Source organism: Balaenoptera ricei, chromosome 2, assembly GCF_028023285.1.
Source record: "Balaenoptera ricei isolate mBalRic1 chromosome 2, mBalRic1.hap2, whole genome shotgun sequence".
NCBI classification, from domain to species: Eukaryota; Metazoa; Chordata; class Mammalia; order Artiodactyla; family Balaenopteridae; genus Balaenoptera; species Balaenoptera ricei.
This window is the reverse complement of record NC_082640.1, coordinates 157,063,134-157,087,990: the sequence shown is the minus strand read 5'-3', so window position 1 is coordinate 157,087,990 and position 24,857 is coordinate 157,063,134. Positions and strand designations below refer to the sequence as shown.

The 24,857-nt window shown below is 39.8% G+C and overlaps 1 protein-coding gene across 6 annotated transcripts in view; it reads right to left on the bottom strand.

Annotated features, from left to right (window-relative positions):
* PCNX1 (pecanex 1) overlaps window positions 1–21,717 on the bottom strand; it is a 164,544-nt gene extending 142,827 nt beyond the window's left edge. For 3 of the 6 annotated variants that reach the window (XM_059914533.1, XM_059914535.1, XM_059914534.1), the window contains exon 1: window positions 21,519–21,717. In XM_059914533.1, coding sequence (XP_059770516.1) covers window positions 21,519–21,671 — 153 coding nt within the window. In that variant the 5' untranslated portion in view covers window positions 21,672–21,717. The remainder of the gene's footprint in view (window positions 1–21,518) is intronic. The other 3 variants (XM_059914536.1, XM_059914537.1, XM_059914538.1) reach the window with 2 other exon arrangements.
* Window positions 21,718–24,857: the final 3,140 nt, after the last annotated feature.

The following is a 24,857-nucleotide window of genomic DNA, read 5'->3' as shown; positions in this document are numbered from 1 at the left end:
TACTATTTTAATACAATCATTAAAAATACTAGATATTTTTCTGTTTATATTTGCATTTTATGTCACTCTAAAACATATATTTGTATTTACATTTTTATCTACAGTAGAATGTTCTTTGTAGGAAAGCAACATTCAAAAATACATATTAACAAGCTGCAAAGAGACCAAAGTAATATAGTACATACAACTCATCACCAATAATACGTGTTAGGAGCTAAAGATAGCCAGGATAGGCATATATAAAACATAAATGAGAAGTCAGGGCACAAATGTGAAAAATAAGGGAGGGAATAAGAGTCCTAAGAAATAAAAGCAAGGATGTATACTGATGAACTAAAGTTATCTCCTATACTTTATAGGAATTTTCCTATACTTTTAATTTTCCCAACAAGGAAAGAAAGGGCTTTTAGACAATCTGAATCTGTAAATTTTGGTGAAAGTCAATGTCTTTACAGTTAAAATGTTACAAAAAATATATTTAGATATACTATATTTCTACCCTATTTCATAAAACAATTGTGTTCAATTCATTTACATGTACCTTTAGCAACAGAGCTTTCTTCGTCACAAAAGCCATCATGAGTTATTTAACACAGGCGTACATAGCACATCATCATCAGTTTGGTACATATCATTTAAGTTACAAGACTTTTTAAAAGTACATGAGGCTGTTACTGGAAATTCTGTTTATAACAAATATCCATTTGCATTTCATTAGGACAACTGTTCTTTTACCATTCACATCATAAATGCATATTCCTATCTCCATAGCTGAATAACATATTGTTTTATCTTTAATAATTTATTATGACATTCAATACTTGCAAATTATTAAGTTATAACCCTAGTAATAGTTACTATACCTATTGATATGTTAAGTTTTTTAGGACTTTAAAAAAAAAACATGTTGTTGAAAACACAAAAAAGCAACTGGGTGAAAAAGTAACTGAGCAAGCAGCAGGTAATATAAAAGACTTTGTAACGACTCAGATAATACGGTAATTCTTTCTTTGCTGAGGGATAATTGTTGGGGAGTCAGGGGGAATCTAGCCTTATACAGGCATACCTCCGAGATATCGTGGGTGTGGATCCAGACCACCGCAATAAAGCGAGCCACGTGAATTTTTTGGTTTCCAAGTGCATATAAAAGTTATATTTACACTATACTGTGGTCTATTAATTGTGCAAGCATTATGTCTAAAAAAAGGAACATATCTTAATTAAAAGATACTTTGCTAAAAAATGCTACATCATCTGAGCCTTCAGTGAATCATACTCTTTTTGCTGGTAGAGGGTTTTGCCTCCATGCTGACGGCTGCTGACTGATCAGGGTGGTGGATGCTGAAGGCTGGGGTGGGCGTGGTCATTTCTTAAAATAAGACAGCAATAAAGTTTGCCACATCGACTGAATCTTCCTTTCACGAATGATTTCTCTGTAGCATGCAACACTGTTTGATAGCATTCTACCCACACTCAAACATCTTTCAAAATTAAAGTCAATCCTCTCAAACCCTACCACTGTTTTATCAACTCAGTTTTTGTAATATTCTAAATCCTTTGTCATTTCAACAATGTTCACAGCATCTTCACCAGGAGTAGTTTCCATCTCAACAAACCACTTTCTTTCTTCATCCATTAAGAAGCAACTCCAGGCTTCCCTGGTGGCGCAGTGGTTGAGAATCTGCCTGCTAATGCAGGGGACACGGGTTCGAGCCCTGGTCTGGGAAGATCCCACATGCCGCGGAGCAACTAGGCCCGTGAGCCACAACTACTGAGCCTGCGCATCTGGAGCCTGTGCTCCACAACAAGAGAGGCCGTGATAGTGAGAGGCCCGCGCACCGCGATGAAGAGCGGCCCCCGCTTGCCGCAACTGGACAAAGCCCTCGCACAGAAACGAAGACCCAACACAACCAAAAATAAATAAATAAATAAATAAATAATTATTAAAAAAAAAAAAAAAAGAAAAGCTAGTTAAAAAGTATATGACCACCTACTTGATGATGAGCATATCGTAGGTGGGCATAAAAACACTTTAAAAAAAAAAAAAAAAGAATGGTGAATACTTTCCAGAAGGTTTTCAATTTACTCTGCCCAGATCCAGAGAAATCACCATCTATGGCAACCATGGCCTTAAGAAATGTATTTCTTAAATAATGAGACTTGAAAGTCGAAAATTACTCTTTTTTTAAAAAAAATATTTATTTACTTATTTATTTATTTGGCTGTGCCGCATCTTAGTTGGGGCACATGGGATCTTCACTGCAGCGTGGGGGATCTTTAGTTGTGGCATGTGGGATCTTTAGTTGCAGCATGCAGGATCTTTAGTTGTGGCATGCAGGATCTTTAGTTGCAACATGTGAACTCTTAATTGCAGCATGTGGGATCTAGTTCCCTGACCAGGGATTGAACCCAGGCCCCCTGCACTGGGAGCACGGAGTCTTAGCCACTGGGTCACCAGGGAAGTTCCCAAAATTACTTCTTGATCCATGGGCTGCAGAATGCATAGTGTTAGCAAACATGAAAAAAAAAAAAAAGAATCTCATTGTACATCTCCATCCGAGCTCTTGAGGGGCCAGGTGCATTGTCAATAAGCAGTAATATTTTGAAAGGGATCTTTTTTTCTCAGCAGTAGGTCTCAAGAGTGAGATCTACTGTTGAGACGTAAAATATACAGTAAACCATGTTGTAAATGGATGTGCTGTCACCCAGGCTTTGCTTTTCCAATAGAGCACAGGCAGAGTAGATTTAGCATAATTCTTAAGGGCCCTAGGATTTTTGGAATGGTGAATGAGCACTGGCTTCAACTTAAAAAGTCCCCAGCTGCACCAGCCCCTAATGAGAGAATCAGCCTGTCCTTTGAAGCTCTGAAGCCAGGCACGGACTTCTCTCTAGCTATGAAAGTCCTAGGAGGCATCTTCTTCGAATAGAATGCTGTCTCATCTACACTGAAAATCTGTTGTTTAGTGTATCCACCTTAATTAATGATCTTAGCTGGATCTTCTAGATAACTTGCAGCTTCCACATTGCACCTGTTGCTTTACCTTGCACTCTGATGTTATGGAGACGGCTTCTTTCATCAAGCTTCATGAACCAACCTCTGCTAGCTCCAAACTTTTCTTCTGCAGCTTCCTCACCGCTCTCAGCCTTCACAGAATTGGAGAGTCAGGGCCTTGCTCTGGATGAGGCTTTGGCTAAAGGGACTGTTGTGGGTGGTTTGATCATCAGACCACTCGAACTTTCTCCATATCAACTATAAGGCTATTTCACTTTCTTGTCACCCGTGTGTTCACTGGAGTAGCACTTTTAATTTCCTTCAAGAACTTTTCCTTTGCATTCACAACTTGGCTGTTTCGTGCAAGAGGCCTAGCCTTCAGCCTGTCTCGGCTTTTGACATGCCTTCCTCACTAAGCTTAATCATTTATAGCTTTTTATTTAAAATGAGAAATTTAAAGTGAGAGTTTCAGTTGAACACTTAAAGGCCACTGAAGGGTTATTAATTGGTCTAATTTCAATACTGTTGTGTCTCAGAGAATAAGGAAGCCTGAGGAAACCGAGAGAAGTGGAGAACAGCTGGAGCATACAGAAGACACGTTTATCAATTGTTTGCTGGCTTATGTGGACACGGTTTGTGGTGCCCCCAAACCATTGCAACAGTAACATCGAGGATCACTGATCATCACAACAAATAATGAAAAAATCTGAAATACTGCAAGAATCACCAAAATGGGACACAGAGACACAAAGTGAGCTAATGCTGTTAGAAAGATGGTGCCATTAGACTTGCTTGATACAGAGCTGCCAAAACCTTCAATTTGTAAAAAAAAAAAAAAAAAAAACACAGTATCTGTGAAGCACAATAAAGCAAAGTTCAATAAAATGAGGTTTGCTTGTATTAAAATATATATAGTAATGTGGTAGACTAGAGACAGAATGCTACAAAACAAATGATGGTGAGAAGGAAAAAAACTGGAACGTACATTAACAGCAGAGCTTTCCCTCAGTTTCCATAATCATCTTTAGATTACTATTCAGAACAAAGGGAGGGTAAAAAACAATCATCACGTAATTCCAAAAGATTCTTCAAACAACTCCTATCTGTCTACAATTTCTCAAAGACAGCACACTGAAATTCTAGAAATTTTTCAAAAATGAAGGTAACAAAGAGGTATAGGCCCTCAAATAGGATATCCAACAATCCAAATTCTATAGATGGAATTAATGACACAAAAATCCTTTCTAAAACAAATTCATGCTTTCCTCTATGTTGAAATGGTTTTCTGATGAGATTAAATTCCCAAGCCATCAAGCAACAGCCAACTTGAAGTATAGTAAAAAAAATAACTGATATACATCTGGAAATTATAATTGGTTATTAAAATATGTCAGAACAGCAAACAAAAACTGGAAGATAGAGATATTCATGCATCTAAAATAAAGAGACCAGTACAGATTTATCTTTCAATATTATCCAGAGGGTATTATCTAGAGACTGATTCTGTTCTTTACCAAAAAACCCCCCAAATGGAATTATAAGAACACTGAGAGGCACCAATGTTTTGTTTTTAATTTAAAAAAATTTTTTACAATTTTTAAAGGTTACTTTTCATTTACAGTTATTACAAAATATTGGCTATATTCCCCATGTTGTAGAATACATCCTTGAGCCTATCTTACACTAAGAGTTTGTACCTCCCACTCCCCTACCCTTATATTCCCCCCACCCCGCCCCACTGGTAACCACTGTATCTGTGAGTCTCCTTCTTTGTTATATTCACTAGTCTGTTGTATTTTTTAGATTCTACATATAAGTGATATCATACAGTGCTTGTCTTTCTCTGTCTAGCTTATTTCACTTAGCATAATGCCCTCTAAGTCCATCCATGTTGCTGCAAATGGCAAAATGTCATCCTTTTTTATTGCTAGGTAGTATTCAGTTATATTTATATACCACGGCTGCTTTATCCATTCATCTGTTGGACACTTAGGTTGCTTCCATATCTTGGCAATTGTAAATAATGCTGCTATGAACACTGGAGTGCCTATATCTTTTCCAATTAGTGTTTTTGTTTTTTTCAGATATATACCCAGGAGAGGAATTGCTTAGTTATACAGTAGTTCTATTTTTAGTTTTTTGAGAAACCTCAAACTATGGAAAATACTGTTTTTCACAGTGGTTGCACCAATTTACATTCCCACCAACAGTGTAGGAGGGTTCCCTTTTCTCCACACCATCTCCAGCACTTTTTGTGTTCTTTTTGATGACAGCCATCCCGACAGGTATGAGGTGTTATCTCATTGTGGTTTTGATATATAGTTCCCATGATTAGCAATGTTGAGCATCTTTTCATGTGCCTGTTGGCCACCTGCATTTCCTCTTTGGAAAAACGTCTACTCAGTTCTTCTGCCCATTTTTTAATTAGCTTGTTTGTTTTTTTGACGTTGAGTTGTATAAGCTGATTATACATGTTGGATATTAATCCCTTACCAGTCATATCATTTACAAATATTTTCTCCCATTCAGAAGGTTGTCTTTTTGTTTTGTCGGTGGTTTCCTTTGCTGTGCAAAAGCTATTACGTTTAATTAGGTCCCATTCATTTATTTTTGATTTTATTTCCTTTACTTTAGGAGACAGATCCAAAAAACTACTGCAGCGATTTATGTCAAAGAGTATTCTGCCAATGTTTTCCTCTAGGAGTTTTATAGTACCCAGTCTTACATTTAGGTCTTTAATCCATTTTGAGCTTATTTTTGTATATGGTGTTAGAGAATGTTCTAATTTCATTCTTTTACATGTAGCTGTCCAGTTTTCCCAGCACCACTTGGAAGAGACTGTCTTTTCTCCCTAGTATATTGTTGCCCCCTTTGTCGTAGATTAATTGACCATAAGTGCATGGACTTACTTCTGGGCTCTCTATCCTGTTCCATTGATTCGTGTGTCTGTTTCTGGAGAGGCACCAATGTTTTGATTTACGTGTTGTTCTGAGTAAACCTAACCGTCCTGGAAAGAGAATGGGATATCCTATACTAAGAACTATCTTGATTCATATCATAAATTAGTAACTTGACATTTTGCTGTATGAATCACTCTTTTAATGGTTTAATCAGTCTAAATAAACCCCTGAGTAAACTGATAAAAACAATTCATCTAAACGGTAAATATGAGGACCAGAAGCTATCTCATAAAGTCCAACTTAAATTGCTTGACCTATTTCTTTATTCTATTTGTTTCTGATATATTCTATTGAAACAATTTTTCAGGATTTATAGTAAGTGAAAACAAGAAATCTGTCAACGTGACTTTGCAATTCTAAAGAATAGAAGCTAGGTTACCTTTTTACTATACCTCACAAAACAATAGTTCAAGATATATTCCGTGAGATTATTTTATAGGCAAATATATGTAAAATACTGGGACTCTTCTTGCACTTATTAGATATACTCCTATAAAAGCAGTGTACTATACAAGCACAAAATAAGTAACAACAGTTCAAATTTAAGGCTTAAAAATCAAAAGAAATTAATTCAATAACAAAAGCATTAAGCCAAAGTAAAACTACAAGGACCAAGTAAAAATAAATATTTTAAAATAAAATATGAATACACACAAAAAATTAGGTTATCAAACATTATTATTTGTGTATTCTTTTATGTTTCACTCAAATAGAATGGAATAAATTGCAAGCTGAGGTCCTAACACAAGAATGTAAGTCAGTAAAATTTATAAATTAAAAGTATACTAGCTCTCTTGAGAGTACTAACAAAACCCATATTTCATTTTTGCCCTGAGCTCACTCAATTGGCTTGAAACAGGATGATGGTATTGCATGCTATATAATCCACTTCTTCCTTTAAAAGTAAATGCTAAAATAGGGAATGCATCACACACTAGACTTTAGGTGAGATAAATATGAAAGCTGCCTACCAGAAAAAAAGAATGAAGGAGAGTATAGCTTATCTTACTACCACTATTTCCTCAGTTTCCATAATGGTAACTCTGACACACTTAAAGCAATAAATAAGAGTTTTATTCATTCATTCGACATATATGTACTGAACACCTATTAAGCCCCAGATATTCTTCTAAAGAATGTAAACACTGCAATAAATAGGATCCTTTCTCTCCTTGAGCATCTTAAGGAGAATGACTATTGTTTTACCAAGTGCCAGGTACTTTAAATGGATTGCCTCACAACAATCCTTTGAAGAAAGTGCTATTATTATTTCTATCTTACAGATAAGAAAACTTAGACAATGAAGTCACTGCCTGCAGCCGGTAAGTGGCAGAAACAGGATTTACATCCAGTCTGACTCTAGTGGTTAAGAATCTGAGTTTTTAACCACTACACTAGACAGTCTCCCTCCAAGGCAGTGTTTCTCAACTTTTTTTTAAATTATTGCTCTCCTAAGGAGTCTTTTTAGGAATTTTTTCCCTAATTACGCCCTGTGAAATAATAAAAAATACATATATTGGCTTCTGTCCCTGGTTCTTGATACAGAGCTCCTAAAACCCTTGCGATTTCCTAAATGATGAGCGCGCAAGGAGCATCTTTTGTTCTAATATTTGGTCTTTGACTCTGGTTCCTGTCACCTAAATCCCTTGGAAGTTCCTGGGTGACGGGAATGCCTTTTGTTCTAATGAGGTGACTCTGGGTGGGCTCCTGGATGCGGGCTGGTCACCAGAAAGACCAAGCCATGATTGGAAGCTTGGGATTTTCAGCCTCATCTCTCATTCTCCATAGGGGAGAGGGGCTGGAAATGGAGTTAATAATTGATCATGCCTATGTGATGAAACCTCCATAAAATCCCAATAGTATGACGTTCCGAAGAGTTTCCAGGTTGGTGAACACAGGTAGGTGCTGGAGGGTAGCACACCCACAGAGGGCGTGAAAACTTGGTGCTCTTTCCCACATATACTGCTCTATGCATCTCTTCCAGCTGAAGGTTCACCTGTATCTTTTATCATAGCCTTTTATAATAAACTGGTAAACAGTAAGTAAACTGTTTTCCTGAGTTCTGTAAACCTCTCTAGGAAATCAATCAAACCTCAGGATGGGGTCACGGGAGCCAGTGATTTACAGTCAGTCGGTCAGAAGCGCAAGTAACAACCTGGACTTTGGCCTGGCATCTTAATTGTGGGGAAGAGGAGCAGTCCTGTGGGACTGAGAACTTAACCTGTGGGATTTGATGCCACCTCCACGTGGACAGCACCAGAATTGAATTAAACTGTAGGACTCCCAGCCAGGGTCTCAGAGAATTGCTTGGTGTGGGGAAAACCCCACACATCTGGTGTCAGAAGTGCTGTGAGTATAGCAGTGTGAGAGTAAAGGAAAAACACACAGAAGTGCAGGTTTTCTAAACACTGCCCCTCATGAAAGTTTACCACCACAGGAACACTGTATATCTATATGTACTGTGTGAACATCTGTACTTTGTACACAAAAATACTTGACCACCACCCCCCAACTCAAGAACTAATTTTCGCCCCCTTAAGGACAACAACATACCCACTGAGAATGAATGCTCTAGAGCAGTTTTGCAGCCTCAGCACTGTTGACATTTTGAGCCAGATAATCTTAAATGTTGCTGGGGGCTGTCCTATGCAATACAGGATGTTTAGCACCTTCCCTGGCCTCTACCCACTAGAAACCAATAGCACCGCTGCGCCAAAGTTAGGTTAGAATTTCCCGAAAAGTTCCAGTCCTTGAAACAATTGCTTCTCTTGCTGCTATTTACCTATTCATAAGGACTACAGTTCCAGATTTTGTTCATAAAAGACTGGAATGGACAGGATATAAACAGACTGCAAATGTTGCATCTCTGTAGCTGGAGTGAAGGAGCACATGTAATAGTAGTAGCAACGGCAAGGAGAAATAGTATTTTATATAAACACAGCAAGGAAAGAGGCCTGTATAAGACCAATTAGTAAAAGGATATTAAATTTCAGTAAAATCCATTTATAATACAGGCATACCTTGGAGATATTGCAGGTTTGCTTCCAGACCACTGCAATAAAGTGAAGAGCACAGTAAAGCAAGTCGCACAAATTTTTTGGTTTCCCAGTGCATGCATATATGTATATATATATTTACACTATACTGTAGTCTATTCAGTGTGCAATAGCATTATGTCTAGAAAAAATGTACATACCTTAATTTAAAAATACTTTATTGCTAAAAAATGCTAATCATCATCTAAGCTTTCAGTAAGTCAGAATTTTCTTGCAATAGTAAACAAAGATCACTGATCACCACAACAAATTTGATGATAATGAAAATTTTGAAATATTGTGAGAATTACCAAAATGTGACACAGAGACACAAAGAGAACAGTGCTGTTGGAAAAATGGCGCCAAAAGACTTGCTCAATGCAGGGTTGCCACAAACCTTCAACATGTTAAAAAATGCAGTACCTGTGAAGCATAATAAAGCGAAGCACAGTAAAATGAGGTATGCCTGTACATACTGTAGAACAAGGCTAACTAACCTCTCCCTCCAAAATGATGAGCGAGACAAATTATCTCACTTTAACTATATGTGAGAACCACAACTAAATCCCTGGGAGATTTATAATGGGCTTCCACTGTATTCATATAATATGCTAGTTGAGAAGGGGAGCCAAGATTAAAGATATAATTAGATGGTGATTTCAAGGCCAGCTCTGAGAGTTCTAGATTCAGAATACATATTGAAAAAGATCCAGGGACACTTAGTTCATCCCAATCAATCATAAGTAGGCTTTCAGAAACAGATTAATCAGAAAAGCACCTTGCAAGACTGTGGAGGAACACGGTGGAGGGTGACCGTGATGGCCCTCTGGAGGCCAGAGGGAAAAACGGCAGAGGCAATCTACATAACCCTGAACCAGCGGTTTAACTTCTAGGAGCCTCTGTTTCCTCATCAGAAAAATAGGGATAAAAGCAGTATCTTCATTTCACAGGGCTACAATGAGTATTAAGTGAGAAAACTTGAAAGGATATAGTGCATGGGCATATAATAGCACAAGAACTATCTGACGTTGTTAATAATGCTTGAGCAATGTAGTGACAAATCTGAGATAAGCAAACAAAAGACCTCTGAGTAGAAATGGTTCAGAGAAAACAAAGATTAACTATAAAAAAGAAGATGACGTAGGTAAGACTTGTGAGACCTCAGAATACACATAGGTAAACATTAGTCTGATAGTGAACCACCAGAAGTCACTGGAAAATGGAGAAATACTTCCATAACGTAGTAAAGAAAAAAGAATCTATATTCCAAAAAAAACTTAGTATGCTCAATGGTAAAACACTAAAATTCCCATTAAAGAATGGTACAAGGCAAGGCTGTTCATATTTTCAACATTATTTATTACATCAATAGATACGTAAAGTACTATACCAAGGAATTATACAAGAGAAAAAAGTATAAATACTGGGAAGAAGTTAAAATTATTATTTACAAATATAATTGCATATCTGAAAATCCTTTTAAAATAAACAGAAAAATTATTAGAAAGAATAACCTAATTCTACAGTATCTGGTTGCAAATTTAATAAATTGAAATCAATAGATTTGGATGGGATCCTGGAACAGAAAAAAAGGACATTAGTTAAAAAAAGAAAGAAATCTGTACAAAGTACAGATTATAAGTTAATAATGGTGTATTAATACTGGTTCATTGCTTGTGACAAATGTGCCACAGTAAACTAAGATGTTAAGAACAGGAGAAACTGGGTGCAGGATATATAGGATCTCTCTGAACTATGTGTGCAATTTTTCTACACATCTAGAACTATTCTAAAATAAAGTTTTTTTAAAAATCATGATTTTTCTTACATAATAAGCAATAATCAGTTAGAAAGAATTGGTTGCATTTACAGTAGTGTTAGAAACTAAAATCTAAGAATACTAATCCTAAGGGAAAATGTGCAAGGTTAACATAAAGAAAACTTCTTTAAAAAAAAATCTACTGAGGGACATAAAAGAAATGAAGAGTTCACCTTAACTCAATATTATAAAGACATCAAACTTCCCTCCCTAAAGTAATCCAAAATTCAATATTTTTCAGTAAAAAATTCAGCAACATCCCTGGGAAATGTAACAAAATGGAGGAATAAACATACAAGAATAGCCAAAGAAATAACAAGAAGAAGAAATAACAAGGTAAGACTACTACTAAGAAAGGAAAATACATAAAACTAGGATTACTAAAAAAAGTATGGTATTGGGCTTCCCTGGTGGCACAGTGGACAATGCAGGGGACATGGGTTCAAGGGGACATAGGATCGTCCCTGGTCCGGGACGATCCCACATGCCACGGAGCAGCTAAGCCCGTGCACCACAACTACTGAGCCTGCGCTCTAGAGCCCGTGAGCCACAACTAATGAAGCCTGCACTCGTAGAGCCTGTGCTCCACAACAAGAGAAGCCACCACAATGAGAAGCCGGCGCACCACAACGAAGAGTAGCCCCCGCTCGACGCAACTAGAGAAAGCCCGCGCGCAGCAACAAAGACCCAACTCAGCCAAAAATAAATAAAAGAAAATAAATTTATAAAAAAAAAAAAAGTATGGTATTCATGTAAGAAAAGACATATTGATAAAACAAAATGCAAATACCCCCATGGAAACTTAGATTAGAAAGGTGGCATTTAAACCACTGAGAAAAAGACAGGACTGTTTAATACATTAGGTTGATGGGGACAACTGCCTATCAAAAAAAAAATTTTTTTTTTAACTAGACACTCATATATTGCTTACAGCAAAATAAATTCCAAATTGAAATAAATATATAAATAAATAAATTCCAAATTGGATGAACTATAAAAACCATTAGATGTTTGCAATTAGATTACAGAGGACTAACATATAATTAATCCTTAATATATAACCTCGTAGAAAATGGATAAAGCGCCTGAAATATTACAGAAAAATAGGAAAAAAATGACCCTGAAGCTTATGAAAAGCAGCTCAATCCCACTCAAAGTAGGACAAATGCCAATTAAAACCACTCTAAGATACTATTTCTTACCTATGAAAATCGCAAAACCATGTGAGGCTGTGGCAGGCAGGAGCACAAAGAGGCACTCTGATACACAGCTTGCGGGCATGCAAAGTAAGCGATACAATCCCTCTGCAGGGCAGTTTGGCACTATCTTTCAACACTACAAAAGCATTTACCCTTTTGACCAACCAATCTCATTTCTAGGAATTTATCTTAATATTATATCTAGACACATGTGAGATGACATCTGTATGATTATTTACTGCAGCATGGTTTGTGTTAGCAAAAGGCTGTAAACAAATTAAACATCCATCAGCAGGTAACATGATAAGTAATATATCCATGCAATGCATTACTGTGGAACTATTAAAAATAAAAAAACTAAACCCAACAAAAGTCCAGGACCAGACAGCTTCACTGGTGAATTCTACCAAACATTTAAAAACCTAATACCAATCCTTCTCAAAGTCTTCCCAAAAACACAAGACAAAGGAACACTTACAAACTCACTTTATGAGGCCAGCATTACCCTGATACCAAAACCAGATACCACAAGAAAAGAAAATTACAGGCCAATAACGCTGATGAATAGATGCAAAAATCCTCAACAAATCAAAACCACAATGAGGTAACACCTCACACCTGTAAAAATGGCTAATATCAAAAAGACAATAAAGAGCAAGTGTTAACAAGGATGTGGAGAAAAGGGAACCTCGTGCACTGCTGATGAGACCATAAACTGGTGCAGCCACTATGGAAAACAGTACAGAGGTGCCTCAAAAAATTAAAAATAGAATCACCATATGATCCAGCAATTCCACTTCTGCATATTTATCTGAAGGAAAAGAAAATATTAACTCAAAAAGATACATGCATTCCCATGTTCACTGCAGCATTATTTACAATAGCCAAGACATGGAAGCAACCTAAATGTGCATCAATGGATGAATGGATAAAGAAAATGTGATGTATATATATAATGGAATACTAGTCAGCCATAAAAAAGGAAATCTTGCCATTTGCAACAACATGGATAGACCTTGTTTGGCATTATGCTAAGTACAAAAAACCAGAAAGAGAAAGACAAATACCGTATGATCTCATATGTGGGGTCTAAAAACAAAGCAAAACAAAACACAGACCATAGATACTGCATAAAGCACAGACTGGTGGTTGCCAGAGGTGGGGGTAGGGGGTGGGTGAAATGGGTGAACGGGGTCAAAAGGTACAAACTTGCCGTTATAAAATAATATATCATGAGGATGTAATGTACAGGTGATTACAGTTAATACTACTGTATCATATATTTGAAAGTTCCCAAGAGAATAAATCTTAAAAGTTCTCATCACTAGAAAAAAAACTTCCTAACTATGTATGGTAAGAGATGTTAACCAGATTTACTGTGGTGATCATTTCACAACATATACAAATATTCAAACATTATGTTGTATACATGAAACTAATAAAATGCTATATATCAAGTATATCTCAATTTAAATAAAACACTGAAGAAGCCCCGTTGGTACTGATGCACAGGTGTTTAAGATATATTAAATGGTGGGAAGCAGCCGCATAGCACAGGGAGATCAGCTCCGTGCTTTGTGACCACCTAGAGAGGTGGGATAGGGAGGATGGGAGGGAGATGCAAGAGGGAGGAGATATGGGGATATATGTATATGTATAGCTGATTCACTCTGTTATAAAGCAGAAACTAACACACCATTGTAAAGCAATTTTACTCCAATAAAGATGTTAAAAAAAAAAAGATGTATTAAATGGAGGGAAAACAATATATAGAATGCAGTGGTGGGGGACTTCCCTGGTGGCGCAGTGGTTAAGAATCCGCCTGCCAATGCAGGGACAAGGGTTTGAGCTCTGGGGTGCAAAGATCCCACATGCCGCGGAGCAACTAAGCCCGTGCGCCACAACTACTGAGCCTACGCTCTAGAGCCTGCGAGCCACAACTACTGAGCCCACGTGCCATAACTATTGAAGCCTGTGCGCCTAGAGCCCGTGCTCCGCAACAACAGAAGCCACCGCAATGAGAAGCCCGCGCACCGCAACGAAGAGTAGCCCCCGCTCGCCGCAATTACGGAAAAGCCCGCGCGCAGCAACAAAGACCCAACGCAGCCAAAAATAAATAAATAAATAAATTTATTAAAAAAAGAATGCAGCGGTGGGAGACGGAGACAGACATTTGAATTTGCGCCTGCAAGTTGCGGTGGGATTCACAAGAAACTATTCACAGTGGTTTTTTATGGGAGGTAGTGCAGGTGGAAATTGGGAAGATGGTGGCAGATACGAAAGAGGGACTTTTCACCACCTTCTAGATTTTTATTTAACCACGCAAATTTATTCCCAAATTTAAAAATTATTAGACGAAAACATGATTTTTTTTTACAAGTTTTTAACAGGGAAGGTCTTTATCACAGGAAGAAAAGTAGCAAATGTAACTACTAAAAATGTTAAATTTATATGCTCAAAAAACTCAATCATACAGTTAAAAGACAAATTAGGGGAAATTTTTAATACATAACAAAGAGCTAATTTTTAAACATACAACTGGCTCTCAAAAATCACTTAGAAAGAACATGACTTTCAAAAAAGGATAAAGGATACAACAGGCAGCTAAAAGAAAAAAGATATAAATGTCTATTAAGCCTATGAAAAGATACTCAAAGAACCTATTAATAAAAAAACAAAAATTAAAACAAGATGCCATTTTACACTATCACATGAAGAAGACTCATAATAACCAATGTTGGTGAAAACAAAGGGCAACAGGTCCTTTCATACACTAGTGAGAATATAAACTGGTACAACATTTTCTGAGGTATAATTTGACATTCAATTTTAAATGTACATAATTTGACCCAGCAATTTTTCTAGAAACTTATGCTGTGAACTTCCAGGTGTAAAATCTTATATATACAAATGTGCACCACACTATTGCCACAGCATTGTTTGCTTTTATTTTGGACCCTTACTTTGGAATATATGTACTTTTATTTTGGATTATATATACTTGAGTACCACATGGAACAATTTCTACAACTAGTAATATTTTCATGATAAAAAACCTAACAATGGCATTTTAACTGGAGGGTGAAATGCTCAAGGATTATACTATACTGGGTAAAAAGCACTATATAAGCGTTACTATTATCAGTACCATAAAAGCCCCTATTACAGCCAGAGTCAAAGTTATTCAGTAATTTATTCACTGCCGAAAAAAGGAGATGAGTTAAACCAGCAACCTAAGCCGGAGACAATAAGGTATTTTCAGACAGTCACAAATAATAGACTAAAACTCCCAGGTAGTGACTGTTAGCATGAGGTGTTCACCAGCAATCACCTACAGGCTTTTTCTGTTGGTACATCTAGGGGGAGTGGCTTTTCAAAATACACTTGCCTAGAATCTCCCCCAGATACTGATTTATTGGAGTAAAGCAAAATAGGAATGCAGGCAAATTAATTCCCAGTTATTAGATGGTGGGCTTTTTTTTTTTTTTTAAGAAGAAAGGTAATGGCAGCTCTGTCCTATGTTATCCCTTGTGTAGAAGCCTGTGTCATATGGCAGGCCAGCAATTCTCAAGTGGAGTATCATGACAGACACTAGTATGGAATATAAAAAGAATTCCTAATAATCTTCCAAAGCTGCTGAGTAACTTCCTTTTTAAAAAAAAAAAAAAAAAAAGGCAGACTCAGGGTTATCTCAACATCAGCCTCACTCCAGCCTGTGTTGTGATATGCATCTTGCTACAGAAGGAAAAGGCATGAGCAGTTACGCAGAATGAGCAGAGGAGTGGAGGGCAGGTAGTTTGAAACCATCCAATGGAGAATTCTAATTCTCCTCACCCCACTAGTGAGCAAAAATATATAGTTATAATTAGCTGAAAGCCACCTGCCAATGCCTAGAACAGTTTGAAGAGCTATGTGGTGCACTTTGTGATTTTAGTTACTTTGACTTTCCGTGTTTTACCTACAGGTATTCTTTAATAAGGAAGAAAGCCAAGATAGATACACAGTGAAAGTTTGAGTACCACTGACATTGCATAATGATGTGAACAAAAATGATGCTATAAACACTTCAGTAGTTGTGTAGAGATGACCAAATCAAAGGCAAAGCCAACAATGAAAGGGAAATTTGGAACAAAACACTAACCATGGTAGATATCATGTTAAATTTTATAAATTCTAGGAACTATAACTTTGAACAATTAAACAAGGTTTAAGAAAGCTTTAACATGTTGGATATATTACAATAAAATACTTGATAGCAGAGCAAACCATTACACCCAAGAACACCTATTCTTTCACTAAACGATCTTTTCCATAGAACAAGGATTCACTTGCCTGGTGGGAAGATTATGGGAAATGATGTTCCAGCACAAGTAACAAACTTTATAAAGGTCCCCCACCATAAGGCCTACCACAGTGGCCAGCATAGTCAAGGTTGTGAATGTATGAATTATCCTCTGCATAAAGCCTTCTAGGAAATAACTGCATCCTCCTTCCAATTCCTGAACACTTTATGACACATAAGGGATTAGTCACAGTCTACCTTGTAATATGGTTGTGCATTTGCCTCATTGCTTCTAATTTATAAGTTAGGAAAACAGCATTATAGGAGGAAGCTAAGACACTGGTGTCCATTTTGTGTGAATGAGGTCTAAAGCCTTTTCCTTCTTTAGAATTATTTCACGTCATACAGTTCTTCACATGTAAAATATCTCAATTCAAAAACAGCCTCACATAGGTTAACGGTCAATGCATGGTTTAAAAATCATTCAGAATACTCTCCTCTTTTCTCCATCTAAAATGTACCTATCACAGACATAAAACCTTTCACTAATTTTTCTTATAAGACACAATTTGATTAATTGTTATAAACTGTAAAATTCCTTAAAGAATAGAATCCCAGCATGGTAAGGGAAAACAGAAAGAAAGAAAGCCATATTAAAGATGATGATACTAAATGCAATATAGTATCCTAGGCTGGATCCTGAAACAGAAAAGGGACATTAATGGAAAAACTGGTGAAATCCAAACAATGTCTACAATTCATTACTAGTACTGTACCGATGTTAATTTCTTCATTTTGACAAATGCACCATGGTTATGTAAGATTTTAATATTAGAGGAAGCTGGGCAAAGGGTATATAAGAACTCTCTATACTGTTTTTGTAACTTTTCTGTAAACCTAAAATTATTTCAGAATACAAAGTTTTCAAGATGACAACTATGGTGCTTGGATCTGTTTAGTTTATGTCTAGACAACTTTCAGGGAGTGAGGAGGATTAGGAGAACAGCCACATACATGATTCAAGTTTCTCAAATTTGTGACTAATATTCCTGCCTATTCTCAGGGAAGTTGGCACTCTGGTTTCTATTTGGTTTGTACAAAGCTCTACAAATAGGACTTTTTTTTTTTCCCTTAAAACCTCAAAAGGAAATGGCTTGCTTTCCCCTAGGTTTTCTTTTCTTTCTTATTATAACACAAAGCAACAGAGACTAGCACCAACAGTACAAGTTATAAAACATGCAATCCCTCAGGTTCTAATGATAAAGGAAGGAAAGGAAGTGTGAACTATTTTACAATTCCAGCAAAGAAAGCATTTAATCAACTTTTAAGGGGACAGGCAGAGGAACCAGAAGAATCAGAATTAGTAACTATTTATTTCACTGTGGTTTGGTAAAATTCATCTGTAATGCTAAAGAAGTCAACAGTATAGTGGAATCTACAGAATATTTGTTGTAATCTGTGCTTTTCCATACCATTACTCTATGCTATCCTAGTGTTACTACCCCGGTGTCCCAGATGTCCTAACCCACCTACAAAATAATTCTCTGTCCTCCCCAGCTATGCACAGAGACACAGGAAAACCATTTGATTTAACTCAGATAAAATAACAGAAAGAGGCAATCAATCTTCTCTCAAAGAAACATTTCTGCTTGTTTACCAACTACCTAACTGTGAAAATTATCTGAGTGCAGAGAATAGGAAAAATCAAATAAAAGTTGTTTTGTGATATATGTTAGTGCTGTAAACATCCTTAGTTTGGACTAAGAAAAGTTTGTTTTAAAAAGTACTTTAAGACAAATTCTGCCTATTATCAAAAACAGAATATTACTGAAATCATTTATTCAACATTCCGTTGAAAAAGAAATTTACAACCATTAACACTCTTTTCTGCAAAGTGTTGAGAAGAGGTGGGAAGACAAGTACTCTCAATCCTGTTGATGAAAATTTAAATTAGTCCTGCCTTTCAGGAGGGCAGTTTGGCATTTTTTACCATTTTCTCCTTTTCAAAAACTTTTTCCTTGGCTTCTGTTATGGGTTCCTCTCTTCATTTTCCTTTTACCTTTCTTGTCTCCTTTACTGATTTTTAACTGCTGTTAGGCTTTGGAGTTCTGGCCAAGCCATTTTCTTTTTAATGAATTATACTTTCTCCCCAGATATTCTAGTCTGTGGCTTGGATTGTCCTCTATAATGCTGATAACTTCCAAGTAAACATTTACCAATCTTCTTTGCTAACTGCCCCTAGACTAGGATCAATCCCCTGACTAAAAGCTCAGGGTCATTCTGTACTTACCTTTTCACAACAATTCTAATGCTTGTAATTGTTCATTATCCCCGAGCTAGACTTGAACTTCCTTGAAGGCAAAAGCTGTGTTTTGTTCATTTCTAATCATTCATTTAATATTTGAGTTCTCACTATGTACTTGGCACTGAACTAGGTCTTGACAACACAGCAGTAAACAAAAAGTCTCTGCCCTCTTAGAGTTTATATTCTAATAGGGTAAGAGAGACATTAAGTAATAAATATATACCAATTTGTAACAAGTGCTATTAAATAAAGGAGGGTAGGAGGGCTAGGAAGTATTGTAGGAGCTGGGAGGTTGCTATTTTACATTGGTTATCAAGGAGAGCCTCACATATAACTGAAACCTGAAATAAGTGCAGCACGTTAAGTCACACAGATATCTGGAGGGGAGGAGTCATCCAGACAGAGGGAGAATAGCAAGTGCAAAGGCCCTGAGGCAGGAACATAGTTACTGTGTGGGGAAAATTGTAAGAAGGCAAATGGAGTGGGGGGAGGGTAAACACATGGGAAGGGAGGCTCTGAGCTGAGTGCCATGATCTGACTTATGTTTTTTTTTTTTAAATAAATTTATTTATTAATTGATTGATTTTTGGGTGTGTTGGGTCTTCGTTTCTGTGCGAGGGCTTTCTCCAGTTGTGGCAAGCGGGGGCCACTCTTCATCGCGGTGCGCGGGCCTCTCACTATCGCGGCCTCTCCTGTTGCGGAGCACAGGCTCCAGACGCGCAGGCTCAGTAGCTGTGGCTCACGGGCCCAGCCGCTCCGCGGCATGTGGGATCCTCCCGGACCAGGGCTCGAACCCGTGTCCCCTGCATCAGCAGGCAGACTCTCAACCACTGCACCACCAGGGAAGCCCTGACTTATGTTTTAAGGAATCACTCAGACATCTTTATGAATAGAGAATAAAGAATGGAAGCACTGACCCTCATTAGAACCCTGCAACAACCCAGGAGAAACATAATGATGGCTTGAACCAAGGGAGTGGTGATGATGATTAGCTGGATTTCAGTTAGGTTTCGAAGACAGAACCCACAAGATTTGTTGATGAACCGGATGTGAAGAGAGAGGAAGAGAAGAATCAACGAGAGCTTTTTAAAGGTTTAGGAAGAACAGAGTTGCCATTAACGTAAACAAGAAAGTCAGAGAAGCAATTTTATTTTCCCAGAACCCAGCAAATTGCCCAGCACACAGTAGACATTCAAATATTTGTGAATTAAATTTAACTGAATAAACTCCCAAAATGAAGCAGTGAACTCAGTGCTTTCCATTTGCTCTAACAACGCCTTAATAACACCAAGAGTCTTAGCCGAGAACCAGCTTCAGTTTTAAATTTACAATTCTCCTGGATATAAAAGAAAACTGCTATAAAGAGCTCTGTGACAGCCTGAGGATTCTTACACCCAAAGTAATTAACCTGTTCATTAATTATGTCATATTCCTGGAAGATAGAGAAGTGCAAATAGAACTAACTCCCTGGGCCAGAATTAATGGAAAATTATAACACTTTGTGATAAATTTTCAGAAAGTGACAAGACTGAACAAGTCCCCTAAAGAAATAAGCCATCAGTTACTCAGTATTTTTTTTAAAACGGCTTTTTTACCTCTAGCAGCAGGTCCCTCCCAGACGATTTCAATGAAAAATTAAAAGTTGCTTGAGAATGTGAAATTTAGTACATCTTCCTCCACTTTTTCTGCCAAGTAGTGTAAATGAGCTTCACTTAGGAAACAAATGGGTATCCTCACCAGATTTTCTAATCCAGCACCCTTACTACAGCTCCACGAAGAACCACAACATTAGCAGAAATATATTCAAAGGCATTCTCCTAAAATAAAGTTACCAATCTTTCCCCCCTCTGGTTACTTTAAAATTTTCACCTCTCTTCCACATTAGTCTCCCTAATGCCCCACCCTAACCCAATGTGTTTTAAAAAAGAAAATGCGCTCACAACTTTTGGTGAAAATATATCTTAAAAACCTAGATCGTTCGGAGAAACTGATCGTACTGAATTCATCAACAGGCAGTACTTTCCTTTTTTCCTATCAGTACAAGGCCTTGAACCAACCCAAACAAATCTGCTGAAATGCCAGCCAGATTCCCAGTATCTCCCCCGCTCCCTACCCGCAAAGCTGGCCTGGAAATAAAAGCCACTGACCACGGAGCCGAACAGAAAAGAACCACTGGTAAGCAAAAACAGGATTTTGAGAGGCAGGAAGGGCGAGAGTCAGATTTTCAACCACTACGTCTAAGCGAGTAAGAGCCCGGACTCCGCACAAAATATATTCCACACCGAGCGGCACACATTCTTCCCTGCGGCTCCAAAAGCTCCGCACCCGGATTAGAGGCGAGGTGGAGGGAGGGTACTCCCCGGAGAGGAGGAGCGAGAACCGCCTCGGGGGCAGGGAGTGCCCCACGGGTGTCCCGCGCCCGAGGAACGGAGCGCAGATGAGCACGCGCGCCAGGGACGGATGCGGCGGCCTTTGGGAGAAGAACGCTCGGCGCCCACCACCAGACGCGGAGGCAGGGAGCCCCACTCGGGCTTCACCCACCCGGGTAGAAAGGCTGGAGAGGGCAGGATCAGGACCCCCGAAGAAGGGGCCTAGGAAGCTACTACTTCCCAGAAAACGGGCTGGGCGCCCGGGGGCGGGAGGTGGAGGCTGCTGCTGATTCGTTTCTCCTGTCATCACTGAAATAGGGGAAGCCCTCCAGGGAGAGGACAGTGGGGAGTACGAATGGGGGAGGGGAGCACCAGAGCGCGGGGGGCGGCGAGCCCCTAGGGGACCGGGGCGCGGGATGGTGGGGCGCGCGCACCGGGAAGGGGAAGAGGGCGCACCCCCGGCCCGGAGCCAGGGAGGCGCGACCGCCCGCCGGACTCGGGAAACCCGGCCCGCCAGAAGGGTATGGAGCCGCCCTCCTCCCCGCCCCCACACTCACCATGTAGAGGGTGAAGGGCAGGCCGAGCAGAAAGAGCCACAGGTAGAGGTGCAGCGCGTTCACGAAGGTGGCCTGGTGCGGGTCGTAGTACCAGCCCCCGCTGAGCGCGGCCCACACCCCCTGCCGGAGGATCTGCAGCGTCTGCGACCCCATCCCCACCCGGCGCCGCCGCCGCCGCCGCCGCCGTCGCCGTCCCCGCCCCGGCCCCAGCTCTGCCTTGGTCGCCGGAGCCCACAGCTGCCCAATCTATCCCCCTCCGGAGCTCCGGGAGAGCCGGCCGGCGCTTCTGTGGTCGCTGGGGTTGCTGCAGGAGGAGGAGGAGATCGAGGAGGAGGAGGCGAGCGACGGGGCGGAGGAGAGCGGAGAAGAGGTGGGGACCGGCCTTCGGAGCGCCGCCGCCATCTTGTTTCCTAACACCCGGAGTTGGAGCCAGGCCCCCGCCGCCCGCGGCCCGCCAGCGCCGCTGCCACCGCCGCGACCCCCGCCGGCCGCCAGCCCAGAGCCTGGCGGAGAAGGAGGCCCGGCGCCCGGGAGGCACCGGGAGCAAGCCGCGCCCCCTCCAGCTCCTCCTCTCCTCTCCTCTCCCTCCGCCCCTTGATCCGGCTCCCCGCGGGTGCGCGCAGCGCCTCCGCCGCCGCGGGCGCCTCCTGGTGGCGCCCGGGGGAAGCGCGAGCGGACGCGGGCCCGGACCCGGGGGCGGGGCTGCCGAGGTTCCGGGGATAGCGAGTCGAGGCTGTGGGAGATCCCACTGCGCTCCCGGTACCCGAACCTGGCAAGTTCCTTCACCAGTCCAGAAACCGGGTCTTCCACCCCCCGAAACCTTGTCAGCATCCTGGCTGACGAATTACGGTATTTATTAAAGGCCTGGAAACAATGAGGCTCTTATCTGAGATACGCCTTGAAGGCCGGAAAGAATTAGGTACAGCTGATGACGGTTGAAAACTCACAGACGCACCCACTTGGAGCAAGAATTGTGTTGGTCCATAAAGTGAGCTGGAGGCCCTTGACTGAGAAAAATAACCACGGCCAGGATTGGACAGATTTACTGCTTCCAAAGACAAATAAATTAATAGAAGTTGCAAGAGGTGTAAAGGTATGGGGTGGACAGGTTGATCATTGTACACGGTGATTTTATTTTTTAACGCGCTGTAACTTGTAGCTATTTTTATTAATGGGCCAATTTAAACAGGGTTGAAAGATGAACTGCGCCTCCACCCCAAGTCACAACAGGGTCTCGTACTTTTCTTTTTATAGCTGTAAAGTCTGGGAATCATTCTTGGCTCTGTGTAATGTTTATACGGCATGTCTGATCTCATTGAATAAAATTTTTTTAAAAAAGAGTTTGAAGTTTGAGTTTATGATAGCAATAAATGTACTCTCTATTCCTGGATTAAAGTTGCTATAATTAATGAGAAAAGCAAGGGAGCCAAAAGAAATCCGTGGTGACGTTTTAAGAAGAATATTGAAAAACAATTGCAATACCTCCCAGGGTCACACCACTTTACAGTTCGAACATTTCCACACCCATTTCATTTGACCTTCACAATACTCCTGTAAGAGCAGCATACAGGCTAGCCTTATTTTATGAATTAGGAAACCCAAGCACAAAGAAACTAAGTGATTGCCCAAGTTCTCAGAAGTGGTTGAAAGACCACTGGAACCAGCAGTCATCCTAACTGCATGGACTGAACTTTGGAAGTTTATTTCTCAGCACTCTCCACCTTATCCATTCAGATAAGAGTTTGAACTGGTCAATAACTGCTCAGCTTCTGGTCACCTGTGGCCAGTTTAAACGTATGGCCAGTTCTCAAAGTGTAATCCCAGGACCAGCTGTGTCAACATTGCCTGAGAACTTGTTAGAAACAAATTCTTAGAATTTCCCTGGTGGTCCAGTGGTTAAGACTCTGTGCTCTCAATGCAGGCAGCCAGGTGTTCGAATCCCTAGTCAGGGAATTAGATCCCGCATACTGCAAGTAAGAGCCCCAGTGCAGCCAAATAAATAAATATTTTTTTAAAAAGAATATTAAAAAAAAAAAGAAATGCACATTCTCAGGCATCCAGAGAAACTGTGGGTGTGAAACCTAGCTGTCTATTTTAACGAACCCTCTGGAAGATTTTAATATACCTTAAAATTTGAAACTACCAATGTAGAATACCATCCCCAGTGTTGATTTGTTCGTTTCCTTATAAGCACAAAGCCATGAAGTTCCAATAACATACCTTGAAATTGAGAGACGTGAATGAACACTGGCTAAAATATACTTTAAAATATATTAGTATGTCTAAAAGCAAAATTAAGGTTAAATATGCAATTTTACAATTAAGAGAGTGGCCTTGAGCCTTTGTCACAGACACAAGGTATTGTCAAGTGTTCATTTGTTTCTCCTAAAGAAGACAGGAAAGCTCTCTAAGCAGCTTTTGGAAGTGATCCCAAGCTTTTCCAACACAAAGGAAGATGTAAACAAGGATAAAATTCCAATACCACATCAGTTTCCACTCCAGCAAATATCTGCTGTAGTTTAATGTAAAAGGATTAACTGTAATTGGGGTGAGGTAGACTGGAAGAAGTGGAGACCAGAACTAGATACATCCATGGAATTGGAGGCAGAGCCATCTGTCGTGATGAGTGTGCAGCCAGAAGACAGTATTTGGAGGGTATGTAACCGGCAGCAACCAGGAAGGCAGCCAGGATCAGGCTGGTTCAACACAGAGGATGCGAGTGTGGTAAGCCAATGGGCAGCCGCTACGCAGCCTTGGGAAATCCAGGAGCAGACAGAAATTGGGAAATCATGGCAAGCATTAAGGAAATGTGTTGCTTATAGCAAGGCCCCAGCCTCAGTGCTGTCTTCCAGGTTTGGATTTCTCTCCCTTTGGGGAACTGATGAAAACAAGTAGAATTCAGGTCCTTGAGAGGAGGTACTGGGCAAGTTTGGAGGACAGGACTTGGGCTCAGGGCAACAAGACAAGTATCCAAAGGCCAGATCTGGCAGACAGAGGGAGACTTAGAAACAAAGGAGGAACTTAATACCTAGAACTGAGACTGCATTTCATACTGACCATGGTTACTTCTTGCTGAGGTCCCAGAGTATTAATATAGAACTCTAATTCCCCTCCAGCATGGCTGGGATTGATCCAAGAGCCTAGAAGTGGGAGTCACATGGCACCAGCCACTGAGTAAAAAGGGGTCAGCAGGATGAGCAAGTCCAGGAGATAGAAAAGACAGTTATAGACTACATCTTTGAGCTCTGGACTGGTAAAAGCATTTTAGAAAAATGCTAATTAACTGACTTAGGGAGTTAGCCATTGAAAGAATTCAGTGAAATGGATGACCTTTCCCAG